Source organism: Callionymus lyra, chromosome 10, assembly GCF_982586985.1.
Source record: "Callionymus lyra chromosome 10, fCalLyr1.hap1.1, whole genome shotgun sequence".
NCBI classification, from domain to species: domain Eukaryota; kingdom Metazoa; phylum Chordata; class Actinopteri; order Syngnathiformes; family Callionymidae; genus Callionymus; species Callionymus lyra.
In genome coordinates, this window is record NC_141827.1 from 227,434 (window position 1) to 252,500 (window position 25,067).

The 25,067-nt window shown below is 42.0% G+C and overlaps 1 protein-coding gene across 2 annotated transcripts in view; it reads right to left on the minus strand.

The window, feature by feature from the left end:
- The window catches only part of cntn6 (contactin 6), an 86,727-nt gene that overhangs the window by 24,561 nt on the left and 37,099 nt on the right, over positions 1 to 25,067 (minus strand). For both annotated transcript variants that reach the window (XM_087801566.1, XM_087801565.1), the window contains exons 3-10: positions 12,925 to 13,056; positions 10,460 to 10,583; positions 10,191 to 10,366; positions 8,778 to 8,873; positions 2,267 to 2,470; positions 1,802 to 1,904; positions 1,088 to 1,272; positions 97 to 239 (exon numbers count right to left, since the gene is read on the minus strand). In XM_087801566.1, coding sequence (XP_087657692.1) covers positions 97 to 239; positions 1,088 to 1,272; positions 1,802 to 1,904; positions 2,267 to 2,470; positions 8,778 to 8,873; positions 10,191 to 10,366; positions 10,460 to 10,583; positions 12,925 to 12,985 — 1,092 coding nt within the window. In that variant the 5' untranslated portion in view covers positions 12,986 to 13,056. The remainder of the gene's footprint in view (positions 1 to 96; positions 240 to 1,087; positions 1,273 to 1,801; positions 1,905 to 2,266; positions 2,471 to 8,777; positions 8,874 to 10,190; positions 10,367 to 10,459; positions 10,584 to 12,924; positions 13,057 to 25,067) is intronic.

Consider the following 25,067-nt stretch of genomic DNA (forward strand, 5'->3'; position numbering starts at 1 on the left):
AAGACAAAATAATAATATAATAATAATGTGAATTATTATAATGTCACTGATGACAAAAAAGATTCATTCAAAAGAAAAAAGATGTTTAAACTGAACCTTCGCCGTCAGCGGCTCGCCGTCCTTCAACCATCTGTACTGAGGCTGAGGTTTTCCAACAGCTTTACATTCCCACTGTAAGTTAGCGTCGATCGTCATGTGAGCGTCTTTCAGCGTCTGGAGCCACTGCAGATGTTCAACATCTGGAAATACAACCACAAACTTTCTGGAATATTTTAAAATGGAAACTTGAATAAAAACCACTCCTGACCATGTTTATGTTTGATCTGAACTATATATGTTTCATCGTGATACTGTAGTTATCATGTACACAATAGAGTAGTATTGGGTTACACTTGAGTTGTACTTTGATATTTTCATTTCATTATGTCATATCATATGTTGTGGAAACTTCTAGTCTGACCACTGACCACTTCCTAACAAACATCTCATGCATTCTCTGACAAACTTTTATTCCACGAGAAAAATGTCTGTGGATGAAATATTCTTGGTTTATTAATAATCTGATTCTCTTGAAGAAGACACTTGACGATTCCATCGCTCTTGTCTTTTTAAAAGGTTTCCTCCGAGCTAATGTTTATTTTCCTTCAGTACCTCCAACTCTCGGCGCAGGTTTGGCATTTAAAAAAGCAATTTGCAGTCGAGCAGCGTCGTCTGATTCTCCAGAGAATCATGTTGAATATCATTTCTCAGCGTTTTATCGAGGACGGAGCTCCTGTAATGTCAGGAGTGGTTTCTAACGAGTGAAGAAACTAAAAGAATTAAAAAAATTAAATTCATAAACACATCTTCATACCAAATTAAAAAGAAAAACCATGATGACAGAAAATCTAAGAGATAAAAAGTGATTTAAAAAACGAGCTCTTAGCTGCTGAGAATAGTTTGTTTCACATGTAATTACGTCTCGACACAAACATTCACGTCACCAACAGGCTTCTCAGTCGGCGGCAAATCAAATCAACAAATCCTACATCTTCATCGTCATAGCAACAGTGAGTCCTGGTGGAAGCAGGAAGTAGAAGCTTCTTACTTTGAAACAGCAGTCGCCCTCGGGCAGCACTTCTGCCTCGGCTGTTCTCAGCACTGCACTCGTACGCGCCGGCGTCCTCCGGCCGGAAATATGGAATCTCCAGAACCCCGCTGGAGTGGTTGATTTTTATCTTGCCAGGAAGTGGATTTCCATCAACTCTCCTCCAGGAGATGGACGGCACTGGACTGCAGGGGCAGAGGAGGCTCATGTGGAACTGGAGTCACACACACATCACCACAACTTGAACCTGAAAACACTGTTAATGTATCGATCGTCTCAAAGTTACTTTTTCTGTCTTTGATCCTTAATTGGTTTATATTCGCTGATGTGTTGTTGACAGTCTTACTTTTCTCTTTGAACTCCTCTCATCTTCAAAGCATTATGATTGATACACAAAAGATTGAGGAAGTTATGCTTAAATGTATGAGTTTGACTCTCATAAGAGATTTCACCACTTTAAGTTGATTCTTGTATTTCAGTGAATTATTGTTTGAATCATTCTGAAAAAAATCTTTATCTTCAATCACAAACAAACTGTAACTTCTCAGTGAGTTTGATCTGCTTTCACAGACCAGGGTCACAAAACAACCGGATCTGATTTATTTGATAGTTTTTTGTGTCATTTGTTTGCGACGTTGTTTCGTTCACCTCTGATCCGGAGTCATGAATGTTTCTTCAATGGAAGAAGAACTTGTTCTCACAAACGAGACTTACTTTCCTAAGGCGAAGCATTCCAGCCTCGCCGAGGATCCCTTGGAGACGTGCTGGCTCTCGGGCAGCTGCACCTCCATCTTGGGCTCGTACTCTCCCATCACGACTGCAGACGAGCACATGGTTCAGACGAAAGAAAAGTCGAGGTCTGCAGAGATCTGGTGATTCATATGGAGTGTGAGTGCGTGAGTAACTCTGGCTCACGCTGACACTGCTTACAACAGCATTTGGCTCTTTGGATGGATGACTCCGGATTGTGCCTCGACTCAGACTTGTTTATGTGAAGCATCATGAAGGGCTCGGCTGTGAGGAGCGTGTGTTGTTGTCAGAACTACATTCCTGCTCATGTAAATATGTGTCATAACCTCGCTCAGGTCAGTTGTTTAGGACGACGGAGAAGAGAAAGCGTTCGACGCGAGCGATTCATCGGGCGACTCGCCCTCCGACACCAGATGACCACAGACTCACCGTCGCGCCGAACCACCACAGGGGTCGGCGAGCTGAGGACCGAGCTGTTGGTCATCAAGTTCCTCACGACACACGTGTAGTTGCCGGCGTCAGACGCTTCCACTTTGGCCACGTAGAGGTTTCCTGTTCGCTGGGAGATGAATCGACGGGCGTCCTGCTGGAGGAAAGTGCCGTCGCCGTCCAACACCCATGAATATTTCATCTCTGCGAGACAGAAGCGATCAGGCTCAGCTGAGGGCCTTATCTTTACACCATCAAGTCATATGGAAACATAGAGAAAACATTTATTTCTGAACCTCATTCTCACCTTTTCTTGTTTTTATCATTTCATTTATTTGTTGTTATTTGCAGCGTCAATGTTGTCGTTGTCTTCATTGTTGTTCATTGTTGTCGTTATTTGTCATTGATCTACTGTCGTCACTATTGTTGTCGTGTAGTTGTGTCTCCGTCGTTGTTGTCGTTAAGTAGGTTAATGAGACCTAGTTAATGATTTCAAGATCTGCTGTCAAATATGTGGTCAAGTCTTGTTTGTTTACTCACGGTTTAGAACCAGCAAGGCACTGAGACAGAGCAAGCCTCTGCCAAGGAGCCTCCTTCAAATGACGTGAAAACATGGCATGAGATCAGAAGATAATAAAGAATATAATTCAACGATTGTATTGAAGTTGCACCAACAACCTTAACACCAACACAATATTAGGTTAATGAAATGTGTGTGTTTTTAAACCGACAACCTCTGAATCACTTTGTCACTACAGTCAGATTAATGTGTGAATCATTTAAAGGGATTGGTCTTAAATCAACATCAACTTTTGAGTAATGCAACATCAGACCAACACTGACAATAATATCAGCTCCTTGGCAGAGGTAATGATATTAAGGTCTGGCTGTAATTCTCGACACACAAACGACTTTAAATAAAGGAGTTTAATGTTTCAGATTCTTAACACTTGCATAAATGGTGGATAAAAGAAGGATTGAAGGCGAGTCTGCAGGGACGCAGGATCACGCGTCATCCTCGCTGACAGTGAAAAGTCGCACTCGCTTCCTTGAGGGAAAACAGTGAATTAAGATGATTACAGTGAGAGTCGGGGCCGAACCCGACAGACCTCTTCATGATTAGGACGATCAGAGCTGCAGTCTCACAGCAGCAGAGGCCTCGCAGGCACATAATCTCATGTCCTCCGACAGTTGGACTCCTTCTCCAGCACATACCTTCTTACTGAGCTGCTGCTGTCTTCGCACCTCATGCCAGACAAACACCTGATTCAGAAGCTGCTGGAGGGAAACCATACTTTCCTTCACACGTGGCAGGAGCTTCAAAACGGATCAAACATTAGAGAAACGACTGGATTTTTAATCTTTCAATACAACTTTACAAGAGTGTTGATCTAGTATTGCTCATTGTTCACACACACATCTGTGTGTTTCAAAGCTTAGTGGGAAGAATATTCAAGACACAAGTTAAAGTCCCGATAAGTTCTTTGTAAAAATAGTGTTTCTGGCTCCCCCTATTGTCAGAATAATGTAGCTGCAGTGAGACGAATGCCTTTCATTCCTGATGTTTGCTGAAGCTTCATGAAACAATATTATTTTGGTGTGACCTCGGAGAACGAAGCAGACTCTGTGACGAGAAGGTTCTGCTACGAGACACGCGTTCATGTGGAGGTGGATGTAGAGAAACTGTCAACAAGACTCTGTGGTCGATGCGGTTCATGTGAGTCCGACTGACGACGATGACGCCTCAGAGGTCGTATTAGAGACAATTTTTTCCTTTGAACCACTCTTAGAACAGAGGGTTATGCTGGTATGTGTGTCTCTGCTGCAGTTAATCTTATTTCATGAATCTTTATTGTCATTTACATTTTTTATTTTAATCGTTTCTATATTGTGACCCTGGTCTAGAAAGGCGCTATATAAATAGAGATTATTATTATTATTATTATTATTTACAAATATGGTCTTGTTAAGCAGGATTTTCACTAGACTTCATCACTTTTATGGAAAACTCTTCTGATGTCCAGGATCTGTGTTGATGTTGTCTAATAATAATGATAATATATGAACCACTCTCAGCACTTTACCTTTGAATAGAGGAATTGTGAAATGAATACAAATGATATAAACTTAAACACAAACACATTTTCACGCATGTACCTCTGATGTAACCATAAAAGTGCTTTAAATCATTTTTTAAATCTCCAAAAAGTCAAACCTATGGCTGGAGTTTGAGAGATAACGTTTCTATCTTACACTAAACCCATGTTTCACGCACATGAGCAGGACTGAGAAGAATCCCATCTGCTGTGCGCCGACACTGTTCAAGAGGACACAGTCGGGGCAAATTGTTTAAATGTGGAGTCCCACGTGGACGAAGCGTTCAACGAGATACGGCGAACAGACGACGGCATGCTGGCGTGAAATTGTGCTGGTGGGCAGCGAATGGCCGCGAGAGCAAACATGACTTTGTGGTTTGTAATCGGCAGCAGCAGACAAGAGTGGAGCAGCTGCTGCTACACGGGATAAGCAACATCAACCCACAGCCTTTATTACCAACAGATAACCTGAGGAGTTTACCGAGCATGTTGTACACAGTGACGAGGGAGGAGGGCGAGGCTGGCAACGTTTCATGTGAGAGCAGAGGTGAGACAGGTGAGACAGGTGAGAAAGGTGAGACTGGAGAGACAGGAGAGACAGGTGAGACTGGAGAGACTGGAGAGACAGGTGAGACAGGTGAGACAGGTGAGACTGGAGAGACTGGAGAGACAGGAGAGACAGGAGAGACAGGAGAGACAGGTGAGACTGGAGAGACTGGAGAGACAGGTGAGACTGGAGAGACAGGAGAGACAGGTGAGAAAGGTGAGACTGGAGAGACAGGAGAGACAGGTGAGACTGGAGAGACTGGAGAGACAGGAGAGACAGGTGAGACTGGAGAGACTGGAGAGACAGGAGAGACAGGAGAGACAGGTGAGACTGGAGAGACTGGAGAGACAGGTGAGACTGGAGAGACAGGAGAGACAGGTGAGAAAGGTGAGACTGGAGAGACAGGAGAGACAGGTGAGACAGGTGAGACAGGAGAGACAGGTGAGACAGGAGAGACAGGAGAGACAGGAGAGACAGGTGAGACTGGAGAGACTGGAGAGACAGGTGAGACTGGAGAGACAGGAGAGACAGGTGAGAAAGGTGAGACTGGAGAGACAGGAGAGACAGGTGAGACAGGTGAGACAGGAGAGACAGGTGAGACAGGAGAGACAGGTGAGACAGGAGAGACAGGTGAGACTGGAGAGACAGGAGAGACAGGTGAGACTGGAGAGACAGGAGAGACAGGTGAGACTGGAGAGACTGGAGAGACTGGAGAGACAGGAGAGACAGGAGAGACAGGTGAGACAGGTGAGACAGGGGAGACAGGAGAGACAGGTGAGACAGGTGAGACTGGAGAGACAGGAGAGACAGGTGAGACAGGTGAGAAAGGTGAGACTGGAGAGACAGGAGAGACAGGTGAGACTGGAGAGACAGGTGAGACAGGTGAGACAGGTGAGACTGGAGAGACTGGAGAGACAGGAGAGACAGGAGAGACAGGTGAGACTGGAGAGACTGGAGAGACTGGAGAGACAGGAGAGACAGGTGAGAAAGGTGAGACTGGAGAGACAGGAGAGACAGGTGAGACTGGAGAGACTGGAGAGACAGGAGAGACAGGAGAGACAGGTGAGACTGGAGAGACTGGAGAGACAGGAGAGACAGGTGAGACTGGAGAGACTGGAGAGACAGGTGAGACTGGAGAGACAGGAGAGACAGGTGAGAAAGGTGAGACTGGAGAGACAGGAGAGACAGGTGAGACAGGTGAGACAGGAGAGACAGGTGAGACAGGAGAGACAGGAGAGACAGGAGAGACAGGAGAGACAGGTGAGACTGGAGAGACTGGAGAGACAGGTGAGACTGGAGAGACAGGAGAGACAGGTGAGAAAGGTGAGACTGGAGAGACAGGAGAGACAGGTGAGACAGGTGAGACAGGAGAGACAGGTGAGACAGGAGAGACAGGAGAGACAGGTGAGACAGGAGAGACAGGTGAGACTGGAGAGACAGGAGAGACAGGTGAGACTGGAGAGACAGGAGAGACAGGTGAGACTGGAGAGACTGGAGAGACAGGAGAGACAGGTGAGACAGGTGAGACAGGGGAGACAGGAGAGACAGGTGAGACAGGTGAGACTGGAGAGACAGGAGAGACAGGTGAGACTGGAGAAAGGTGAGACGGGAGAGACTGGAGAGACAGGTGAGAAAGGTGAGACAGGAGAGACAGGAGAGACAGGTGAGACAGGAGAGGCAGGTGAGACTGGAGAGACAGGAGAGACAGGTGAGACTGGAGAAAGGTGAGACAGGAGAGACTGGAGAGACAGGTGAGAAAGGTGAGACAGGAGAGACTGGAGAGACAGGTGAGAAAGGTGAGACAGGTGAGACAGGAGAGACAGGTGAGACTGGAGAGACAGGAGAGACAGGTGAGACTGGAGAGACAGGAGAGACAGGAGAGACAGGTGAGACTGGAGAGACAGGAGAGACAGGTGAGACTGGAGAGACAGGTGAGACTGGAGAGACAGGAGAGACAGGTGAGACTGGAGAGACAGGTGAGACTGGAGAGACAGGTGAGACTGGAGAGACAGGAGAGACAGGAGAGACAGGTGAGACTGGAGAGACAGGTGAGACAGGTGAGACTGGAGAGACAGGAGAGACAGGTGAGACTGGAGAGACAGGAGAGACAGGTGAGACTGGAGAGACTGGAGAGACAGGTGAGACAGGTGAGACTGGAGAGACAGGAGAGACAGGTGAGAAAGGTGAGACTGGAGAGACAGGTGAGACTGGAGAGACAGGAGAGACAGGAGAGACAGGTGAGACAGGTGAGACTGGAGAGACAGGTGAGACTGGAGAGACAGGAGAGACAGGTGAGACTGGAGAGACAGGTGAGACTGGAGAGACAGATGAGACTGGAGAGACAGGAGAGACAGGAGAGAGAGGTGAGACTGGAGAGACAGGTGAGACAGATGAGACTGGAGAGACAGGAGAGACAGGTGAGACTGGAGAGACAGGAGAGACAGGTGAGACAGGTGAGACTGGAGAGACTGGAGAGACAGGTGAGACAGGTGAGACTGGAGAGACAGGAGAGACAGGTGAGAAAGGTGAGACTGGTGAGACAGGAGAGACAGGTGAGACTGGAGAGACTGGAGAGACAGGTGAGACAGGAGAGACAGGTGAGACAGGTGAGACTGGAGAGACTGGAGAGACAGGTGAGACTGGAGAGACAGGTGAGACTGGAGAGACTGGAGAGACAGGTGAGACTGGAGAGACAGGTGAGACTGGAGAGACTGGAGAGACAGATGAGACTGGAGAGACAGGTGAGACTGGAGAGACAGGTGAGACTGGAGTGACAGGTGAGACTGGAGAGACAGGTGAGACAGGTGAGACTGGTGAGACTGGACAGACAGGTGAGACAGGTGAGACTGGAGAGACAGGAGAGACAGGTGAGACTGGAGAGACAGGTCAGACTGGAGAGACTGGAGAGACAGGTGAGACTGGAGAGACAGGTGAGACTGGAGAGACTGGAGAGACAGGTGAGACTGGAGAGACTGGAGAGACAGGTGAGACTGGAGAGACAGGTGAGACTGGAGAGACTGGAGAGACAGGTGAGACTGGAGAGACAGGTGAGACAGGTGAGACTGGTGAGACTGGACAGACAGGTGAGACAGGTGAGACTGGAGAGACAGGTGAGACTGGAGAGACAGGTGATCAAAAACAAAGCTCATTCTTCTGACAGAAAAGGAGAAGTGAGTGGAAAGTCTGGCATCTGAGATGCAAGAAGAAGCAAAAAGAAAGTTGCAGAAGAGAAAGTGTAGAAAACAAAGAGTACAGAAGAGAAGCTTCCAGATGTGCAGCAATAAAGAGAAGCTGATCTTCCTCTAAACTACCTTCACACACCAGGACAATAGTGGTTGACACGAGTCCAAGATGGAGAGAGTTATTACGTCAGTTGATGCTGTTAAAACTAGTCTCTGATAAAACTTGAATGTTTGCTACGATGTAAGAAATACTAGTTATTGATTAACTAAAGGAGTCACTCAGTCGCTCAGATGCTAGAAGTGTTGACTTGAGAAGTTGCAGCTTCGTTGCCAGATGAGACCAGAAAGTGTTTTGTAAGATAAGAAGTATCTTATCTAAAGTGTTTGTATAGTTTGGATGCTGTGATGAAATATTTAAATGAAGGCATGGAAAGGGATGAACCCGTCTGAATCCTACGTTGATTAGAATGAACAAAGGAAAAGTTAGAATTCGTGTCACACAGATTCAAACACGACTGAATATTTTTCTGTTTGTGTGTTTTTAGTTGAACATCCATGAGTAGCAGACCCGGTGAATACCAGCTTCATGTTGTCATAAGTTCCATCAGAGAAATGTATGAAAAGTTGATTATGAAGGCCAGAGGTCAGGGTTGAGTGTCAGAGGTCAGGGTTGAGTGTCGTCATACCTCCATGATGGGGGGGTGGACCACACAGCAGAACCACAGCCTGACCCTCCCTCACCAGCACCGTGTTCCTCATCTTTCTTCTGAAGTTCTCCAGAACTGCCGGACAGAAAAGGAAAACGGATGACGGCTGGTGATAGAAGTTCTCTTAAAGGTGAAACTGAGGAAGGATTTCATTTCCTCTTCATATTGCCTTCAAGACAAACGTGACGACGAGGATGAGCCTCTCGCTGACGGAGCTCCAGAGAATCATCTCACCTTTAATTAAATGCTGCTCTGCTCCGTGAGCCAGTAATCAAAGGGAAGACGTATCAATCCACAGCCTGAGAGATACCAGCCTCTTATGGACGGATCCAGCAAACAGACGATCAAATCACAAGACGACTGATTAAAGATCAACCGCATGAAGGAGTGTTTCACGACCGGAGATCATGGAGAGAAGGACAGAAGCATCCGGAGAAATGATCGTCCTCATACGTTCTCTGTTTCTTCCTGACCGGTTTCCTCCTTCTCTCCATCAGACGTCGATTAATGACAAACTTATGGACAACGTGTCCTCGAAGCTCCAGAGACGACACAAAGGAATGAGATCCTAGGATTATGGATTGTGGAAATATTAAGTGTCACTGAAGAAGGATCTGTTTCTAGATGAAGACGTTATGAAGCACTGATGTCGATATGATCCAACAGATTAAAGTAGAGTCCAGTGAAGTGACTACAACTCTGCACACCTTAAATACTGTAGACCTGTAGGTACCAGCACAAGAGTACCTTCACTAACACGACAGTTCGGATGACTTTTGATGGTCTTTACTGACATTTCGCTCGACGTCATCACAACATTTACTCCAGCGATCTTTTGACGCTGTTTGAATTGACAGCTTCAGATGCCATCCGTTAGTGGAAGAAAAGAATGAAGAAAGTATAGTAGAGAGCTGGACCTGCTTCAACAATAAAGTTGTACGTCTACTGAGCTCAGAGGACACATGACAGGTTTGACAAGCATAAGAGTGAACTGATGATTGTGAGTCTGTTGTGTGAGTCCAGGGTACGAAGGACAACATTCAACACATTATTATCACAGGTTGTCGTCCTTCCAGCTTAAAGATCGTCATCAATATGTTAACTTGTTGTTTTTCTACTGGTTACTCGCTGGTTTGCTCGTCGACCTTAAATGATGAAGTCGTCGAAAAAGACTTCTGGAAATGATTTTATGATTAGTTGTGTATTTTTGTACAAATGTAAGTAAGTAAGTAAGTCATTTGTATTTATATAGCGTAACATTCTGGGAAGTTTTATCCCAAAAAGTTTTTTTATGTAGATTGTTGCTGGTCTTGTTTACGTTTGTCCAGAGGCCTTGAGAATCATACGCTTGGACGACGTCTTTTTATGAGAAGCAACAGTAGAAGTACTCACATGCAAACTGGACTTTAGCTTCCCTGCTAACAACAGTCCCGAAGGCATTGGTGGCGATGCATTGATAGACTCCTCCGTGACTGACCACATGAGGTCTATGGATCAGAAGATTCCCTTCCATGAGGCTGAAGTTTGGATCCGAGTCCTTGTCAATCTCTCTCCCGTTCACCTTCCATCTAAAGAAGAACATGATCAGCTTTTCTGCTTTGATGATTAGAGAAGAGAGACGTCAGTCACAACGACACCTGTCGAGGTCTTCAAACACTCACCTGTAATGTGGGGCTGGATTTCCTTTGGCTTTGCAATTAATAAACACCTGATGATCATCAGACCTCAGCGGGAAAATAGTGTCGCTGGGCTCCTGGGTGAAGACAGGACCGTGGCGTGTTCTCTCTGAGTCACAAACAAAGCAGATGGTATTGAATATTTGCAGAAATATTTCCCAGGGTGCTCAGGGTGTGCGACTCGTCACCATGTAATTAGCTGCCAACAGTGGATTCTGGCTTGAATTAAGTCTCGTCACAGAGCAGGTCGTGCAGCGAGACAAGAGAACAATTAGCCACAGATGAACCAGGACTATATTCAACACATGTTTGTGTGTTTGTACGACGCTGACATATGCACGACATCATCAGTCCCTACATCGTAGATTCTTTTCCGTTATGAGACAATTTCAACCTTTGAAAAAAATATCTTCGTTGTATTAGCGAGTCTCAAACATCCTGACGGATACCAGGAACCTCAACTCCTCTGGGCCCCTGTCCTCCTATATTTCAATACATTTCAAGATAAGGATGGACATTCATTTTGTTATTATCTGTTGGTTTCTTTCTTTTAAAAAAATTGTGTTTTCTTCTGTTTGTGAAAAGCAAACGTAAAATGTTATTGACTTCAATATTACTTCAGTTCAAATGTTTGGGACTTTTAGACGGATTTGTTTGTTGCTGCTTCTCTGGATTAACATCTGGATCTGAGAATATGTTGAGCCATTATCAAAAAGATGAAGCTAAATTCTAAGAAACAATAAATAACATCATCATTTGTCAACGAGAAAGATAAAGAATCAAAGAATTGAGACTTAAAACTAACTTTGAATGTCAATTGAACAGTTTCCAATCTGTCGCCTCCTAAAAGATCCCAAAAGGTCAGACATTCCCAGACTGTTGATGAATGTTTGGACGACCTCCGCGGCAGGATGAAGGTCGAATAGAAGAAATAAAAGTATAATAACAATAATAATGATAATAATAATAATAAGTAAAGTAATTTCTCCTCCTGAGGGATCAATAAAGTTCTAACCTAACCTAAGACCAAGAAGAGGCAGAAGTGCCTGGTATCGAGCAGATCTAACAACTCATCAGGACCTCAAATGTAACTTTATAACCTTGTCACTAGTTACCATCAGGGATCAAGTCAACACTATTGAACATCCTTAAAGTCGTGGTATGGAAGACAATAAACATACTGGGCATGTGTTTCTCTGGATGACCTTCGACCTCTGGTGCTAATTAACATTAGCTGCCTCTGATCGTAAGTCTACGTGTGATTGTTTCACTAAACATGCAACATCAGAGAATAGTTGTTCTCGGTGTTATCTGCTGCTGAGGTTCAGTGGAGCGTGTTGTTGTGTTTGCAGCACAACTATCAATACTCCAGAGTAATGAACTAATGTTGCACTAATTACTGCCGTGAAATCTTTCTCTTCTTCTGCACAAATACTCCTGACATTCACCCTCCCTCCTCTCTGCTCACTTCTACACACACTTCTACACACACTTCTACACACACTTCTGCACTTTTTGTTAAACGTCTAACCTTGACGAGGACAAAAAAAAGGGTCTCCCTCCCACATCATCATCACCGTCATCCTAATGAGAGCGCGAGTCGGCGCCTCAGGTAAAACCTCCACAGTCACTGTGGGAGGCTTCATTTCTCAGCCTCACTGCGGCGTCCTTTAGATTAAACAAATGAATGAAGCTTTAATAGCCGGGCTGCTGCACCTGGGAAATGATGCGTTTGTGTTGCAGAGCCAGGGCGGCCTCAACACTCAACACTCTTCATCAGAATGTTCAGCTCCAGGGAGACGCCACCGGCTTCTTGAGGAATTCTCTGTCAACAAGGTTTTTATCTGCCGTTGCTTTCATTCCAATGTTAAGGATCAGGTGGTGATTCTTTCCTGGAGTCCTGGATATCGAGCACTCAACGCAGTCTTCGACACTACTGTACAAGTTTGACTGTTACAGTAACAACCAGTTTTACGGTTGAGCAGGTGAGTCACTAATAATTGAGTACTAAAAGAATGAGCTGCTTGGCAGAGGTCTTTAGACTCATGTTAACAGTTGCAAGTTTCCTTACAAACTTGTATCATGAATTACATTTAAATTGTAATTGGAGCGTTTAAGCATTTCCTGAGAAGTTCTTGATGAATATAGAAATTTTGGACTTTAATATAAGTGCCTGAATACAGAAATATTATGAACCAGGAAGGTAAAGATTAAATGAAATGATTGGTATTTATCTTGTATTTTAGCTGGTCGATGATATTTCCAGGTCTGAAGCAAACACATCCTTCATTTCTTCAAGATGCTTATTTTGTTGGAAAGAATCTAAATCATATTCACTCATGTTTAATGTTTGGCCAACATGAGAAACTGTCTTCAGAGAGCAGCCGAAACCTCCTTTGGGCAAATGGATGTATTTCAGGTGTGAAAATAAACTTGAACTGGCATCTTACCAGCCGGGCACAGTTTGAGAAACAGAAGGATTATCAGTTGCCATGGTAACGGCATCTTCATTTCCCAGAGTCAAAGAGTCGCCCACTTCCCATTCAGCTGCTGGACCGAGCGGTTCCTGGTCAGTTCTGGCTCTGAAAGAAAACCCAACAATGAAGTCGGATAAATAAACATCGCAGGAGAAAAAACAACACTTGAGAACATTTGGTGAAACATTAATAATTCATGAGGAGCCGCTGGAAGCCGATACTGGGGAGCTGACGCCTCGGCTACACCGTGTCCCTTGAGCAAGTCGAGCAAACAAATAGAAGTCAGCAGTATGAGAGGAGCGAGGTCTGCGCTGGAATCTAATATTAGTCTTATCACATGTTAGTCAAATAACTATGAAGCTCATGAAGACTCTACAGCCGTGGACTTAAGAAACAAACACATATTCATACTGTTAGCTCAAAAGGTTTGTCTTTGAACTTCTGGGGGACGATTTCTTTTCACTATTTTTACACAAAGCTTTTACTCATTTACGAAGTAAACGTCTGATTTTGAAATTGTCTATTCATTTTTTTGAGGCTGAACTTATCATAATGAACTGTCTTTACTTCACAAAAAGTCTTTCCTTCATCGTTTTACTGTCTTTGTTGACATCTCTAATCAATCTTAAATCATCTTAAAGGTCACCATAGTAACATCAACATTCATCTAATCAACCAGTCAAGTTTAAAACATGTGATCCCAATTTGTTGCTGTTTGAAGATCAGACTCTTCCTGACGCTGATCATTGATTCTTTGTTTCCTCTGTGATCATCCATGATTTAAGTGAATCTAAGTCACTTCTTCTCTTAAATAAATAAAATTGAATTCTCAAGTCAAGGGCAGGGCTCGCCCAGCAGGGGGTAGTGACTGCAGCAAGAACATAACAAGCCTCTGACAGCTGATGAAGTTCTGCTCGTCTTCCTCGGTTCAGGCTGAAGTTGTTCCATTAAATCATTAGATGATCGTTTCAAGTTTCATTGATTCGTTCAAATGTGTGTATTTGTAACACGTCTGTGCTTTAATCAACTCATAACACAAACTCAAATGTTGCTGTTAGACCTTGAAATCCCACAAGGCGTTAGCCAAAGTTGTCCGAACGTCCCAGAGGACGAGCACAGCGCTCTGGTTCTAGGAGAGGAGGTGACCCTGATCCAAGCTCAGCTCTGCTGGGACCAGACGACCAATGAAGAACCAGCACCGTGAGCAGCGTGAAGACAGACTGTGATGTTTCTAGTTGAGCTGCAGGGACTTTTTTTTTCTAAAACCTTGTGTTTGGAAGATGCTAACAGTCCAGGGAGCAGCACGAGAGCAAAGCTCGTCATAGATGAGCAACAACAGCGAAGATCATCAAGAAACACTTCATTTAGCAGCGATTTATACTTGAAATACACTTTTCTACGTCCACAGCAACAAACAGAAAATTAATCCACAATAAGCCAGAGATACACACTTGTCAAAGTGAATGATGTCTTCTCCGACACACACACACACACACACACACACACACACACACACACACACACACACACACACACACACACACACACACACACACACACACACACACACACACACACACACACACACACGCACACACATATTTCTTAGACAACTGCTGAATAAAAAATGTTCAAATCCATCCTGACTTCAAACTGTTGTCACATGAAGCTACACTCAAGATACATTTTAATTCTGACCATTTATTTATGAAAAGATCAATATTCATGACCATTGATCAAAAGTGTGTTGTATTGATCCACTAACAGCTGAAATATTGTGTGTTGACATTATTAAGTGTCTGAAGATGACAAAAGATAATCTATACAATAGAAATATGAAAAATCAAGTTAATAAACAAGTTAACACACACACACACACACACACACACACACACACACACACACACACACACACACACACACATAAATATGATTTTGTATCAAAAGATGCAAATAAACATGAACACATTATAAAATGTCTTCACATCCTCACAGTTGAATTTCTTATTGGATTGTTAGAATTTTTCCTTCACACCAGTCGCTGCTGCTTCTTTAAATGCTTGCTCAGCGTTTACACCGTTGGTCCTTGAAAGAAACGAGTAGAATCTACTTCCTCGTGTTAAGAGACGTGACCTTCAGGACTTACTGTGCGTCAAAGTCAACACACAAGGTTTGCTCACAAGTGCAACACAAGTGCAACACAAGCTCTCGTGAAGACGCCTTTTCATTCCAAGAGGTCGTTGACACGACATTCTTCTTGTCAATCATCGTCATCGATTTGGTATCAATTCGTTGACCTTCTGACCTCTTGTTTGTCATCCGAGCCGAGGTCTTGTCACGAGTCTCCATCAAACCATGGAATCGATGAGAGCAGGATTTGCTTGATGTCTCGACTTATGAGAGACTCTGGTGATGAATCGTGGAGAGAAGCCGATGAAGAAACTGGTCACGTGAGAACCTCTGGTCCTGGATCCTCAGAGTCTCTTAAACGTATGATATTTATATACTTGAACGTTATTGAAACTTGTTTTTATCTACAAGAACATTTTAGTTAAACTTCCTTGTTATTAATCACCGTATATGTCTCGAAAATGTATGTTCAGGGATATGTTGCTTCTGAATGTTCCTCGAGCTCGTCCTGAAGTTGGTAAAACAGTTTTCTGTATAATATACATGTGCAGAAGCAGCTCGAGCTTCAGGATCTAGTGACTTGTAATGAATTCAAGGCTGTTGTCAGGAATTTGACGTCGGACTCTATTGGCAAATGTGAATGTTTTTCGTCAGTAATGGTTTATATCGTACTATTGCACTTAATATTAGATGTAATTGTTTTTATGTGCAACTTTGTTTTTCTGTCCACCCTGGTCTTTCTTCTCAAAGACATTTTAATCTCAATGAGACAAACCTGGATAAATAAAAATAAAATTTAAAATATAAGTTTGTTTTGTTTCAACTCAGTTTGTGAAACAATGAGAAACTGGACATTGTTCAAAAGTACAAGTTCAAAATAAAAAAAGATCTGAGAATATAAAAGATTGAATAAATTAAATTGCTTTATAGAAATAAATTGAATTGTGATTAAAATATATATTGTTTTATTTCCAAAAAACTTAGATAAAAATGCAAGTGACTTGGACGACACATTATCATCCGTTTTTGAGCTATTTTACAAGCTGACGGCAGATAAACACAACCATCATACATCTACGCTCTCAGTGGAGGTGAAGATACAAAAGTGACCAACAAGGTTCCTCAGATGTTTGTGGACGTGGAGCCTTGAGTCATTAGTGTTGATGTCTTCAGTGTCACTTTACCAGGCTGGAGTCCGTCCACCTCGTCTCTGGAGCTGATCTACTCCATCATTTCCTCTCCTACAAACACAGGAACCCTTTTTCAAATCCACTCTAAAGGTCACTCTCAAGGTCACCGAGTGCATTTCAGTTGTTATGAGAGCCGAGCAGATTGGAGGGAGGAACGTCTGCTCCTCTCAACGACTGTGTTTTAATGATCCTCGGGAGGACCTGCTTCTTGATCACACTCTTGATCTTCATGATACATTTCTGTTCCTCAGACAAAAACAAATGGTCATGAATCTGGAACCCCTGGATGAACGAGTTGATGGTGCCTCGAAGGGAAGGTTTGAGGATAATCTCTAATGTGACTCTTTACACCTCCTTCTTTCACATGAGATTTGAATGATTTAATGAAGCTCTTGTGTTTGTGGCTCTTCACACACTTTCATTATTAGCTTTTGTAAAATACGCTGCTCTTTGTCTTGATGTTCCACTTCATTACTGAACAGAACCTTCTTGAGATGTTTATACGTTTGTCCTCTTTTCTCTGTGTTTTACAGCAGATCAGGATTTACATCCATATCCACGTGAAACCATCGACGGCAAAACATGGAAATAAATGTCATTGACTAAAGAAGGATCGTCAAGTGCTAATGAAACATTGAACCCAGTCACACTGTAACGGCCACAGTTGGTCTCCGTGGTGAAGATAAGAAAACCAAGAGTCGATGATTGACGGACAATGAACATCATTTCTAAATCACCATCAGGACAAAATAGGGGTCAAATGAGCAGCTTGGAGGAGGTCTGGAGAGGCTTCTTTTCTAAATGACCAGTCTAGGATTCCAATGGAAGTGACTTGAGCAGAACATTCAAATATAAAAACCTGCTCCTGGACTTTAATGTATGCGTGGAGAACTGAGCGGTTCATCGTTTTCCACTAAAGTAGGTCAGTGTTGCTGCAGACCTGAGATGTTTGCACCTGGATGCTGTCGAGGCAGGAGAAGCATCTGAACACACTCCACACACTCTTTCAGCTCCACCTGTTCTTCCTTCCTCATCAATTCAGACTCGAAACCAGGTCAAGTGTTGAAGCTCAAACTAGGTTTGGAGACTTTTAGCCCAATTATCTCAATTCTATATCAAAACTTATCAACATTGAACGATCGACGCAAAGTCATTCAAGTCAAATAGAAACTTTAATTCCTTAATATTCCAGCTTTTGTGACTTTCCACATTTATCCGCGGCAACTATAATCAAACCGATCATCTTGGACCACAACATACACAAAGAAGCTCTCAGGGGCCCTGAGATGACGAGTCGGGCAGGATTTGGCCCTTCAACGGTAGAGGAAACGTCTCCAAAAGATGATCTTTCTTCAAGCACTTAGGATGAACATTCCAACGATGAGGAAAAGTTAGCAAGTCATCCATTATGTAGAAAAAAGTTTTGAAGAGCTTCTAGAAATGAATGTCTGTGTCGAGGGAAGTTATTTCCATGTGAGTCTGGCCACGTTTAAAATACCCGGAGAAAGGTGCAGACTTTCAGCTGCTAATAGAAATCCCGACAGTCACCAGGGAGCTGCAGCAGATGCCGAGCCTCGGTTAGCAAACTGCATATTACACATTGACTAAGAGCAGCAGGATATTGAACGCCAGCAGTTCGATACTCGCTCAGCAAACACCGCCACACATGGGATGAGCAGAGAAGAAAGACTGGAGGTTTAACTGGCAGCAGGAAATGTTTGTAATCTAAAGTTGCACAAATTTGACTGACAGGAGGGATGTGCACTAGTTTACTTGGTATTATTGAAGCTGAAGAAAACATGGATCGTGTTTATCATTGAAGCGCCAACATTTAGTTCAACAACATTAGCCAACATCAACAGTTATTAGTCATATTTGATGTCACGCTTCCGACTGAACTTATCGTGAATCTTAAAATGAAGACAAAAATGATCAGGAAATCTCTTAAGACATTAACATTTATAGAGACAATAGCTTCAACTACAATTACTGTATTGATAAATCTATAAAAGATAATTAGATATAGATAATTAAATATATATACCATTTTGATATAAATGATATACCGTATTTTGCGGACTATCAGTGCCTCCGGAGCACAAGTCGCTCCAGCCATGAAATGCATAATAAAGAAGTAAAAACATATATAAGTCGCATTTTTGGGGGAAATTGATTTGATAAAATCCAAGAACAGACATGTGATCTTGAAAGACAAGTTAAAATAAAACTAGAGGCAACAACAGAATAATGTTACGTTACGTTACATGAAGTGAGAACCTGGTATGTTAACATAACATATGAAGAGTTATTCAGAGAACTATAGCATAAATAACTAACTAGTTTACCAAACCATCCGTGTAACTCCAAATAACTCTTCATCCTCGTGTCACTTTTAAACAACTAACTAACTCCGGAGGTAGAAGATGCTTCCTCTTCTACGTCCAAATTATCAACACAGGCCTAGAGCGGCCTCTTGAGGTTTAGTGTGAAAATAACATGTGAAATGATATACTGCTAATAATGTGGTAATAATTTCACACATAAGTCGCTCCAGGGTATAAGTCGCGGACAAACTATGAAAAAAACTGCCACTTATAGTACGGAAAATACGGTATAAGCAAACACAGTTAGAATTATTGATTGAAAATAATTTCTAAACAAAGTCATCTCAAGTAAGACGATCGTCCGACTGAACACACAATGACTCAACGCTATTTAATAATAATAACGGATACTGAGTTCTGACAGAAATCGAGGAGAGGTTCCCGTTTCTGGTGTACAAGTCAAAAGACACGCTGCAGCTCGCCTGGACGTCATCGGACATGCTTGGTGTCGCTACATCCCTCCCTGTGGTGTGTGCGCTGGAGTGTTGGTCCTCAGCCTTTGACACAGTTGAACCAGATCCTGAAGACTGAGGGATGAAGACTGTCTGGGTCTGTGTTAGAATGGTTCTCATCATACCTTTCTGGGTGCAGCTTCAGTGTATCTGCCAATCAAGGTCGAGGTCTGAATCGGCGGATCTGTTGTGTGGAGTCCCTCAAGGTTCTGTTCTGGGTCCTTTATTGTTTTTGCTGTACTTGATTCCTCTGGTTAAAATCATTCAGAGATTTCCTGATGTTTCTTATCACATTTTTGCTGATGACATCCAGCTCTACTGCTCTGTTGATCCAACTGAGCCTCAGAGGCTGAACTTAGTCAATTGTTTGCTAGAAATCAAACAATGAGTGAAAACACTTTCAAGCTTAATGTGGACAAAACTGATTCTCTGGTTATTGCTGATGATAAAGTTCAGGGTTGAGTCAGTACTTGGGTGACTTATGTCAGTCTGTCAAACTGAGGAGTGGTATTTGACAAAAGCCCTATTCGCACGGGATAAGTATTATCTGGGGACCTCAATGTTTTGTACATTACCCTCCTCCGTGTTATTTTAAGTGCAATCACACGGGATAAGCAATGTCTGTAATACTCACTTTTCACTGACGTTACCTAAAGATACAGATGTAAAAAGGAGCGCAATTACTGAAAGAGTTTGTGTAACCAAGCGTTCTTCGTTTAGAGAAGGTAAAGTTAACAATCTTTTATTTTCTTTCGTTTCTTCAAAGTAAAACAGCGGTAAGTACGAAAAATATTTCCAGAATTTGATGTTTCATTTTCCAAACTATTGTCCAGCAGCTGGATCGTAGCACCTTTGACATCAGTGAGTAAAAAATACTTGAATATGCAAAAATCCAATGTACATGTAGATCCTAAATTTGAGCTGCTCACACATTCAAAGTCAATTTTTATAATCCCAGAGTTTTATGAGCCATCGCTGGCGGCATATGGTGAATATTCCTCCTTTCATTAGTTCTGGTCAGTAATCTTGATGATTATCGTCTTAATAAAGCCTCGTTCTTTCAAACAGCGCATAATGAACACGATAACGATCACGTATGTGTAAAAAAGCCTAATCACAGGTTACATCATCAGCTCTTCCCTCACAACCTTCTAATGAACCAACTCAACAGGAACGAGTCGGAAAAATGAATACAATCATTGAGAGAATCAGAAACATGGACCATCATTAACATAACTCAACACCACCTTCATCTGCAACCTTTTAGCATATAGTTTATAGAATATCTTTTGATTGTTTTAGCGCTTTGTGACCCTGGTCTGGAAAAGCTCTACAAACATAAATTGCTTACATCAAGGTTGGCATTGCAGGTCTGCGGCCAGAAGAGAATAAAGAAACTTCTCCAGATCTTCTATAAAAATCTCTCAACCTGGTCCGTGTGACGACTTTGGTTCCTCACAGAAGACCAGATCAGGAGCAAAGACTGGATCACAAATGCCGACTTTCTGTCGCAACTTATGACGCTCAAAAAATAACAGAATTAAAATTCACTTTGCCAACAAAAAGTCAAAGGACAAAAATTCTCTTCATCAACAGTTTTTCTAAACAAAAACAACAAAAGTTACATCTTTACTTGTCGTTCTGTTGTATTCAATTCATAAAACTACTGTAGACTGATGTAAAGATGAGAATAAAATAAACAACTCATGATACATTTATACAAAGATTTAGATGATATTTCAAATATGTATTTTTCAAGGATCTGTTCAAACACGAAGCTCAGACGTGTGACGTGTCCAGAGAGAAGTAAAGTGTGAAATAACATGTTCACAAGACGCCTCGTTCATTAAGAAAACACAAACCACACACTAACAAACACCAGGTCTGATAACGACCTGCACGTCAGAGCCGGTGCCGTCCAGTCTATTTACTCGCTGTAATTTGGTTTCCAGCTCAAAAGACTGGACTGATCGATCGTGAACAGAGCCAGGCTTGCTCCGGCCACTTGGAAAACAAACAAATGAAAGGAGGAGTTGAAACAGCAGATGTTTCTCTGTGAAAACAGTATCTACTCTGCAGAGCAACAGGTCCGAGACGAGACATTATTCAGGATCTTCAGTCCAGGAGGAAACTAAAGAGAGCATCTGCGATGAATTGAAATCCAATGAGGAGGTCGTTCAAAACTGGCTGAAAGATGTTGTGTTGGCAGATTTCCCAGATTAAATGAAACATGAAATAGAATAAAAGGCTGAACTCAGATCTTGAATTATCGCTGCATGATTAGTCACTTCTGGAGTTTTCAGGCCAATAATCAATGCAGCAACTTCTTTAAGGCTTATTGAAGAGTTGATGTCAAACGTTCAGTGTTTTGTTCTGGTCGTCACTTCTGCTGCTAATGTTGTCAGAGACACTCAAACAGAGCTTTTATCAATCTCTCATCCTGTTGACTCAGAAACTCTCAGACAAAAATGTTTGCTTCAATCCTACTGACGCTCGACCACACACTCTTTCCTTCTCTTCCTGCTATGATTCTCTGAGGTTGAAGCTGGACTCACTGTGACAAGAGATCACCGAACAAACTTCTGTCATCATGATCATCATCCTCTCAACACTGTCATCAGTGAACAGAGAAGCAGATGCAACACCAATAGACTCAAGGACTCATTCATTCCTCATGTTATTAGATGTTTTAATTCTGAGTTTGGGGGCAGAAGTGAAAGTATCGTTTTGTTCGTATTGTTGTTTTTTTTATGAACAATCGTTTGTATTACTGTGTATTGCTAATTGGAAAAACAATTTCCCGAAGGAGACCTTCTGAGGATCAATACAGTTCTATCTATTCTATGCTATTACTAGTCTTTTATTTTCCTGTCCAGCTTCTTCTTTTGCTTCTTGAGCTGTTTCTGCATTTCGCTCTAATTTGCTTTCCTCGTTATAATATCTTATATTTGATCTTTTCACTGCTTATATTCTACGTTACTTATAAACATATAATCCGTGTCCAAAGGGAAGGTTCTCACGATGATACTCACTCCTATAAGAGCCTCAAGACTTCAAGCTAATCTCAAAGCATACATTGTTAAATCATGCATGATTCAAACATCCCCAGGACTGAGCACCGTCCGACTCTGTCAGGACCGGGAGGTTCAGACGAACGAGGTCTGTTGGAATGTTCACGTCCTGTGAGCCTTCGCTTAATGACGTCTTGATTTACATTTAAGTTACGATGTTAGGTTTCATGTGGGATCAGGTACGATCTGTTCTCCTGAACTATGTATGAACCTGACCCTGAAAACACTATTTAATGAGCTCTGCAGCAGGAGAGACGATGGTGGCTTGTCTTCGTACATGTGTGTCCGAAGCTTCGTTGTTGTGCCACAGATTCTTGTGCTTTTTCATCAATACACTAAAATCGCTGATTCCAGACTCAAGACGGTTCTTTTCTCGTCAAATTTCCTTCATTCAGACAAAGAACCTGATTTTACATCATGATGTACGTTTGTGTTATTTTTCTATTAAACTGTTGTGAAGTTTTGAACCACCTTCACCTGAAAGTGAAGTCGATCCTTGAAGCTTCTTTACGAAACATTTATTTTTTGAGAAACACAAGCCAAATGTTATTACATTGATTTGGAGGAAAAAAAGTTGTTTTGACGGTTAAAAAAAAAGGATTAAAAACATAAAAATATAAATATGATCATATTTGTTGAAAATAATGTTTTTTAACTATAGTAATAATTTGCCTTTTACATGTTTTCACCAGCGTTTGTCTCTTAAGAAAGTGGGAAAGTTAACAACCACTGACACAATCTCACCTATATTTTGTCAACCAGGAGTTTTACCTACAAGTATATTGTTTAATTTCTAAAGGCTTTCCAATTATAAAGATAAAATAAATGGAAGGTCAAACCACGAAAATGCTGTCATTTCCCATTTACCATGTTTTCATTTTGCTAAAACTCCACAGAACAATTGAACTGATTGATTGAACCAATTAATAACATTTGAAATTTAAAGTCAAGGACTGAAGCTCGTTCCACACTCGAGGAGACACGAGTGGAAATCATGTCTTAGGAAATGATCACCTGACCCTCATCAAGCAAATAATAATTATATAACAATAACAACAAACAATTCTGTTGTTTAGAAGATCATTTAGCATTTAGTTGAAGGATCGTGTTTAAATTGGAAATGAAGTGACTCCTAGTTCAAATATGTTAGATATTTATTTCTAGAAAACTTAGAAAAAGATTCTCGATCCGTAGCGAGTTCAAGATTCGACAACTTTGTTACCTGAAACAACTTTGTTACCTGAAAATACTTAAACAGCTTGACAACTATGAGGTTTATTGGTGGTTGTGTGTGGAATGTTGTGTCTCTGAGGGACCTGGCATTAAGTCTGTTCCACATGTTTAATTTAGACCAGATCAATTGCTTTCATTTCTTTTTCATCTGGTTCGAAACCCATCAGAGGCTTTTAAGTTATCATGGGAAAACAGAGAGAACACAGAGATTCAAGTGAGAATCAAAGAACTTCTCACACACAAACTAAATTGAATATTAACGTGACTATAAATATGATGCAACGAGTATTTTTAGACCAAAGTTTATCATCGATGTGATCTCCCTTAAATGTATTATATATAATACTTAACATGTACTGTAACACCATCAGTCATGAGGCTGTTGGAAAGAAAAAGTCCATCTGTGAAAAGTCTAAATAATTGGAAGGTTTTAATAGTGTAGCCATTAGCACAACTGTCGACTGTTAGATAAGTTAAACCTAATGTCGTCGACTCCTAAAGTGCTTCGACCTCTGAGGTGACAGGATCAACCACGATCATCAAACCCAAACCCAGACTCAGGACATCCAGCAGAGACTATGACTCTCATCTGGCCTGGGAACACCTCATGGTCCTACGGGACGAGTTGGACTATATATCTGGGGAGAGTCTGGACTTCCTGTTGAAGCTGTTTTCTCTTCCTGTGAAGGTGTCGACATTCATTTGATCTTCAACCTCCTTCTGTGAGGATGAAGACTCATCACTTCATCCTAACGTTCATCTATTCATTTGATAAGAAGTTTATATCCATTCAAAAGTTACATTCATGAGACAAAACATTTGTTGTTTGAACAAAGACTATCTTCCTGTAGGAGAAGTTGATCATAAGAAGGAAAGACGTAACAAATACTACTTCATCTCCACAGTGTCACACGTGAGACTGTATCTTGTATTTGTTTCCTCTGAAGCAGGATGTCATTCTTTATTGCATTTCAATTGGACACAAATTCTGAATCATGTATTATTCATCATCATCCTCCTGTCCTTGTGTCCAGCGGTGATTTATAACGTGCATTAGCTTCAAACAAGCACATATAGATGTGATATCATGTGTTCCTGAGCTTCTTCATGAGCTGGTGATGAATTGCTCTTTGTTTCTCTGAGTCCAGGCTGGAAAACATCAATAAGGAGCCGATCATTATGTTGGAAATCATCCTGAGGAAAGTATCAGATTTATATAAAAGCATTTTAGTCTCGTGGGCTCAAATATCCTCCTGTTTGAAGACACTCAGATGTCACAGAGTCACAGAGTCACAGAGTCACAGAGTCACAGTTCTCTGCTGTTCACAGACATTTATTTAGGCCTTAAATATTCAGCCATTGTTGAGCAAACAACTTAAAGAGTTAAAGAGATGATCGTAGTTATGCTATAATTCAATATATTTTCTCAGCCTTTAAAGATACGAACAATATTTCATCATTTTAGTGTCAGAGTTGTCGTGGTGAGACATGGTTTGTCTTCTCAAGTTAGAAATCATCATGAAACAAATCTGTCAACAACTCGAGCAGAAGACTCACTGAGAGAAGCTCATGAACTGATCATTCATCTTGACTTGTGTTCTTTCAGCCTCGGTTACTTTAATAGTTAATCATCTGCAGGATGTTTAATTCCCTTTT